The sequence below is a fragment of the Elephantulus edwardii genome, unplaced genomic scaffold (assembly GCF_000299155.1).
Source record: "Elephantulus edwardii isolate Elephantulus edwardi_28Jun2011 unplaced genomic scaffold, EleEdw1.0 scaffold00341, whole genome shotgun sequence".
Taxonomy (NCBI): domain Eukaryota; kingdom Metazoa; phylum Chordata; class Mammalia; order Macroscelidea; family Macroscelididae; genus Elephantulus; species Elephantulus edwardii.
In genome coordinates, this window is record NW_006400091.1 from 1,180,525 (window position 1) to 1,187,553 (window position 7,029).

Below are 7,029 nucleotides of genomic sequence, written 5' to 3' on the forward strand. Positions count from 1 at the left end.
CTGTCAATATTTATTTAAAGTTCATAGTGTCCAGGGGCAGGTTGTTTAGGAAGTGGATGCCACTCCTGGATAGGAGGACTCAATATTGTGAAAATGACAGTCCTACCAAAAGCAATCTACGTATTCAATGCAATTCTAATACAGATACCAAATTTCTTTTTCAAGGAAAATGAAAGGGAAATTGTCACGTTTATTTGGAGAGGAAAGAGACCTCGAATGAGCAAAGCACTTCTGCAAAGCAAAAATCCAAGTGGAAGATATAGCACTCCCTGGCCTCAAAATCTACTACACAGTGGAAGTAACCAAAACATTATGGTACTGGTGCAATGACACATACATAGACAAATGGAACAGAATTAAGAACACAGAAATAGACCCAGCTATCTATGGTCAACTGATATTAGACAAGGAAATAAAACCTACCATATTGGGAAAAGACAGTGACTTCAACAAATGGTACTGGCAAAATTGTACTGCTTCCTGCAGAAAGCTGAAGGAGGATACTCATCTCACACCATACACAAAAATCAACTCAAGGTGGATCAGAGACCTGGGAGTAATGCCCCAAACCATAAAATTCATCAGAGACAAACTGGGATGAAGCTTTGATGGCCTAGCCAATGGTATAAAGAAACTGACAAACACGTCCAAAAATGCACAGTCTGGAGAGGATAAAATTGATGAATGGGACTTTCTAAAGATTAAATTCCAATGTGCATCAAAAACATTTCCAACAGAGTGAAAGGAAAACCCTACAGACTGGGGAAGAAACATTTGGCAATGTCATTTCAGACAAGGGTCTCATATCAAAAGTTTACAGAATCCTATAGGGCCTCTTCAAGAAAAAGATTGATAACACAATTGCAAAATCGGAAAAAAGACATGAAAATAAATTTCACAGAGGAAGATACCCAGATGGCCAATACACACGTGAAGAAATCTTCAAAATCACTGGCAATAGGAGAGATGCAAATCAAAACTACAGTGAGGTACCATTTTACTCTAGTAGCAGTGGCAAAGTCTAACAAGGAGGAAATGTTGGAGAGGATGTGATGAGATAGGAACTCTTATACATTGTTGGAATTTTAAAATGGGTACAACTATTCTGGAGGGAAGTTTGACGTTTCCTCAAAAAGCTGACCATAGAAATTCCATATGTCCCAGCTATTCCACGACTTGGAATATATCCCGAGAGAATGAGAACTGAGCTACAGAGACCTGTACACCAGTGTTTATGACAATGACTTCAACAAATGGTACTGGCAAAATTGGACTGCTTCCTGCAGAAAGCTGAAACAGGATCCTCATCTCACACCATACACAAAAATCAACTCAAGGTGGATCAGAGACCTGGGAGTAATGCACCAAACCATAAAATTCATCAGAGACAAACTGGGATGGCCTAGCCAGTGTTTCTAGCAGCATTATTTGCCACCGTAAGAACATGGAAACAGCCCAAATGTGCAACCACAATCAAATGGATTGAAAAATTATGGTACATTCACACCATGGAATATTATACACCATTCAGGAGCAATGATTTTGTAAATAACTGCCTAACTTGGGAGGGACTGGAGAGCATTATGCTTAATGAACTCATTCCCATAAAGGAGAAATAATATGTATGAACATTATTATAGATCAAGTATGTGAGGATCCAAGGGGTGGAGGGTGGAAGCAGAAGAGTGATGATGGGGAAGGTGTTAATCATAGGGTCACACAATTTGATATGGGGTATGTGAAAGAAATGGGAAAGATGTGGTGTGAAAAAGTGTATACAAACTTTGTAAATAAACCAGTATAAAATAAAAATTTTTAAAAGTAAAAAAGTAAACCCATAATGAATGGTGATGATTGTATGAAACACAACGTATACCAACTTAGTAAGCAAACCAATATAAAGTTAAAAAAAAACCCTCTTTATTTAAATCTCACAGGTTTTAAGAAGACTCACTCAACTATGAATTGTTTTGTAACTTCCATTTTTATTTCCTCTGTATCTTGCAATTTCCTGGAAGTATGTTATTTTCTATATGTGATTGTAGCATTTCCAGATATGTGTGTTGAGTTTCATTTGTTTTATTCATTAGTTTGTTGTTTATTTAAATTGTATTCATTGTAATCAGGTACTGGGTATGTTTGATAGTTTTCCACATTGTTGAGACTTTCTTTGTAAACTAGTATATTGTAAATTTTTGTTAATCTTGCATATACTCTTGAAAATTTGTATTTGCCAATTAAGAGGAGAGTTTTGCATGGAGCTAGTAAATTATATCCATTAAAAATTATTTTTAAAAATGGTCCCTTGAGGTATCACTTTAGGAACAGAGCAAGACCAAGATTTTGTCCAAAAGCTAAGTAAAACCTCTGTATTTGAGATGTAAAACCTGATGAAAATATGTAAAAAAAAAAAAAAGATTCGTATTAAGTAACACTGTATTTCTACTGTGTGGATAGTGACTTTGAGGGAGCATGAGTGGGAAAGAACAATCCTCATAGACACCACTGTCACCTATCCGTAGCAGTCACAGCAGACAAGGAGAACATCTACGGTACTTCTGGTATATAGAATCAGCAGTTCTTGCTAAAAGATTACAGAAGAAATAAAAGGTTTCTAAGAAATCAAAGATACCCACTGGAAAAGTCAGCTATGGGTTGGTTCCAATTTGACAGCATACAACCACAACAACAATCATTACATAGCTATCTCTAATCTTGCCTCAGTGACACTATGTTGTTTTTGTTGTATACCGTGGAGTCAGAGCTGACCCATAGCTATCCATCCATGGGGTATAGGTGTCCATCCATGGGGTTTTCAGAGGCAGTTAATCACATGGAAAGGGATTGCCTATCCTTTTCCCATGCAATAGCTGGTGGATTCAAACCACGTGCCTTTGGGATCACAGTACAGCTTTTGACTACTAGGTCACAAAACATAGGATAATTACATTATACTAAGGGCCATGGCCTACCATGTTGACACAAATTTTGAGGGGACACAATTCAATCCATGATAGTTGGAAAGCAGGGTATTTACTAAGAGAGGAAGATAGGAAGGAGTGAGAGTGTGAGTCAAGGACCATTGAGGATTCACTTTTAGGCATATTAAGTTTGAGTTATTTGTGAAACATCCAGAGTATCAGGCAGACACTTAGAGGTTGGATCTTACTATCAGTCATTGCCATGAAGCCTGAACTGACTCGTAGCTATTCCTTTGTCTGGTATTCAGAGGCTACACCCCTCATGGGAAGACGTTGCCCATCTCTCTCTGGTGGAACCACTTTTTAGATTCAAACCATTTCAGAGGCATGGCCTTTGGATCAACCACACAGCTTCCTATGGACAATGCCACCAGAGCTGCACTAGAGCTCCAGGTTGAGTCTGGGATGGAGATACTAATGTGGGCATGACTAACATAACTTTGGCTTGGAATATATGTGGTTTTCTTAGAGAAAAGTCAGACCTTGAGGAATGCCATTATTTAGAACTCGGGGAGAAAGAAGAACCAATCAAGATGACCAAGTGCCAACAGCCAGTGAGGTCAGAGTCTAGAAGAGGAGGCAAAAGTAAAGGGTGGCTTTGCTGATTCTTATGAGTTGTGTTAGAGGCATGTTGTGTTGGAGGTGGAAGCCACTGCAATTACAACCATATAAAAGCCAGTATTTTAACAAGAAATCAGAAGAGACTTTGTTTTATTTAGTTGGGGAGACTATGAATATATCTCTTGTGAAGTTGTTCTAACTGCAATAACAGTTTTTTTAAAAAGACAAAGGAAAGCATGCAGATTATCTTGGCAAATGAATTTCCTAGCTGGTGATCTGTCAGAGACTGGTTTAAGCTCACAGTGGATCTTTTGGTTTTTTTTTTTTTTGAGAAGTCTGAACTGCTTTATATAAGTGGGAAAAAGACTTGAAACATCTACTGACTCTGGGAATGGTCCCGAATTCTTGATGATGTACTGATTCTCGCAGGTGTGGTATGCTGCATCTTATGCCGAGTTTGTGAACCAGAAAATTCATGACATTTCTGAGGAAGAAAGGAAAGGTGATTAGACTTTTCTTTTTTCTGTATCAGTTCTATATTGTGCATATTACATATTTATGTAACTTATTTTGTCCATCTCAATGTATTTTAAAATATCTAAGGATTTTTACAGTTATACATCTAATTCTACGATCAGTTTGCAATGACAGGTTTATATTTTTTTGGTGAATACTGGAAAATAGTATTTAATATAATGAAAATGTCTAAATATTAAATTAGACCTAGATCAGAAAATTACCCTTAATTTAATAATTTCAGACAATTTAGCAAAGCTGGCTTTAAATTTATTTTAGAAGCAAGTGTTACTGAAACAAAACTTATATACAAAAAAAGTGTACAAATAATAAGTGTACAGCTTGATAAATTTTCACACAGTGAATGTTTCCAGATTGTCCCGTTATTCCTACTCAACCCCAAGAGTAAATGATCCCTGATTTCTGATGCATATGCTTGTTCATGATCTTTATGTAAGTGAAATTATGCAAGGTTTTCCAGTTGTATCTGGCATCTTTAGTTTGACATTTTGTTTATAGGATTTCCCTGTATTGAAGTACTGTACATAATTTGTTCATTCTCATTGCTGTTTGGTATTATTATCTTTGAATATATGTTTGATTATATGCATTTTTCTGTCTGGTTGACTGTAGACGGTAATATGGGCTGTTTCCAGTTTGGGGCTTTTATGAAGAATGCCAATATGAGTATTCCTATCCATATCTTTTGGTGACCATATGGATGCATTTCTGCTGGATGTACATCTAGGGGTGGACTTGCTAGGGCATTGAATACACACACACACACACACACATACACACACACACTTCTGAGCATTTTGCTAAAGTGATTATCTTGGTTGTTAATCTTTTAAAGTTATTCATAACAAATAGATGAACAGGTCATGAATCTTCAGTATGAATCAGTAAGCTGCTTGGATACAGATTTCCATTACAGTACCTTTTGTTTTCTCAGTAAGTGAAGCGGGGTGTGTGTGTATGTGTAATGGTAGGGAGATAGGAGGGAGTTTGTACCTTTTATGAATATGTCAGGAAAAAGATAGTAAAAGCCATTTCTCAAACTTCAGCCTTTGTTGTCATTATACAAAAAAGCTGACACTGTTTTATCTGTGTGACGGACTCTACAAGTCACAGCGGGGTAGGAATGTAGGGGCACTGGGCATGTGGGATATGTTGATGTTTGTCCATCATGGCCTTAATGACTTCTTTCCTTTGAGTTGCAGTTCTTCGAGAACAAGAAAAGAATTGGCCCTGCTATGAATGTAACCGCCGATTCATAAGCTCAGAGCAGCTGCAGCAGCATCTCAATACCCATGATGAGAAACTGGATGTATTTAGCAGGTATGTATAGGGGTAGTTTTCCCAAGCTCAATTTGCAAAAGTCTAGAGTAATTTCTGTATTGCTTAAAAACTAAGAAGTCTTTCTCTCTCTCTCCGCCCCCCACCCCTTGTGTGTGTGTGTGTGTGTGTGTGTGTGTAATGAGAGAGGAGTAACCAAGTAGGTTGTGGAAGAATATATATATTATTTCCTTTTCCCCTGTGTTCTGTTCTTCACTTGCTATTTGATTTGTCTTTTATTCCAAGCAAAACCAATACTCATCAATAGTTTTAATTATGTTAAACAAAACTATTTTTTAATTATTTTTCCCCTTTTTCAAATTATCATTAATTTTAATGAAAATTTACAGACTTTGGATTTCCATTCATTAGTTGTTGCACTTTTCTCCCTGCCCACCCTTCTTTCCTCTCCCCTTTCTCTTTGAAAAGTAAAGGAAAAATTCTTTCACTGTTTTATAATCCCTCCTCCCAGGTCCACTCCACTATGCAGCCTTCGTTCTGGACTCCTATCATGACAATAATACCTAATCACATATCCCTTTTAAATTTCTCCCTCATCTGTTTCAATGTAATATACATAATTTATCCCATCTTTCTCAGTCTCCCCCCAAACCCCGAGGTCAGTCCTGTTTTACAACAGTGGCACTATGCAGTATTTGTCCTTTTGTGACTGAGTTATTTCACTCAGCATAATGTCTTCCAGGGTCACCCAATGTGAATAATATTTCATGAGTTCCTTGTTTTTCAATGCAGCGTAGTATTCCATTGTGTGAATATGCCACAACTTCTCTATCCATTTGTTTGTTGATGGGCACTTAGGTTGTTTCCAACTCCTTGCTATTGTGAACAAAGCCGCGATTAAAATGGGTATGCATCTATCAGCTTGGGTGACAGTTATGGACTCTTTGGGGTATATTCCCAGTAGTGGAATTGTTGGATGAAATGGTATTTCTATTTGCAATTTTTTGAGAAAGTGCCACAACGCCTTCCACAGTGGGTGCACCATTTTACACTTCCACCAACAGTGAATAAGGGTTCCAGTTTCTCCACAAACTCCCAGCATTTGTTGCTTGCTGTTCTGTTAAATTTTGCTATTCATATTGGGGTGAGATATCTCATAGTTGTTTTGATTTGCATCTCTCTTAGAGCAAGGGATTTTGAACATTTCTTCATGTGCTTGCTGGCCATCTGAATGTCTTTGGTGAAGTGTTGGCTCATATCCTGTGCTCATTTTTCAATTGGATTGTTTACCTTTATCTTGTTATGGTGCTCAAGTATTTTATAAATTCTAGATGTAAGTCCCAATCACCAGTGTCTGCTTACAACTGTTCCTACTAGGCATTGGTGATATGAGATGGACTGCCATGGGGCATTTTGAGTCAGATTATCATATGATATATTACTCTGGAGATGAAAAGGTGAGGAAAAATGGGGTTGCTTTCATAGTTTAAAAATGTCATTGCAAAAATAATAAAAAAAGTCATTGCTAGATCCATCTTGAAGTACAGTATTGTCAGTGACAGGATACTATCTATATGCATACAAGGAAGTCCAGTGAATACCACTATCATTCAAATATATGCACCAACAACCAGAGCCAAGGAAGAGGAGATAGAAGATTTTTACCAACTTT

The 7,029-nt window shown here is 37.3% G+C and overlaps 1 protein-coding gene across 2 annotated transcripts in view; it reads left to right on the plus strand.

Annotated features, from left to right (window-relative positions):
* PRDM10 (PR domain containing 10) overlaps window positions 1-7,029 on the plus strand; it is a 136,922-nt gene that overhangs the window by 49,846 nt on the left and 80,047 nt on the right. For both annotated transcript variants that reach the window (XM_006901737.1, XM_006901736.1), the window contains exons 7-8: window positions 3,972-4,044; window positions 5,282-5,399. In XM_006901737.1, coding sequence (XP_006901799.1) covers window positions 3,972-4,044; window positions 5,282-5,399 — 191 coding nt within the window. The remainder of the gene's footprint in view (window positions 1-3,971; window positions 4,045-5,281; window positions 5,400-7,029) is intronic.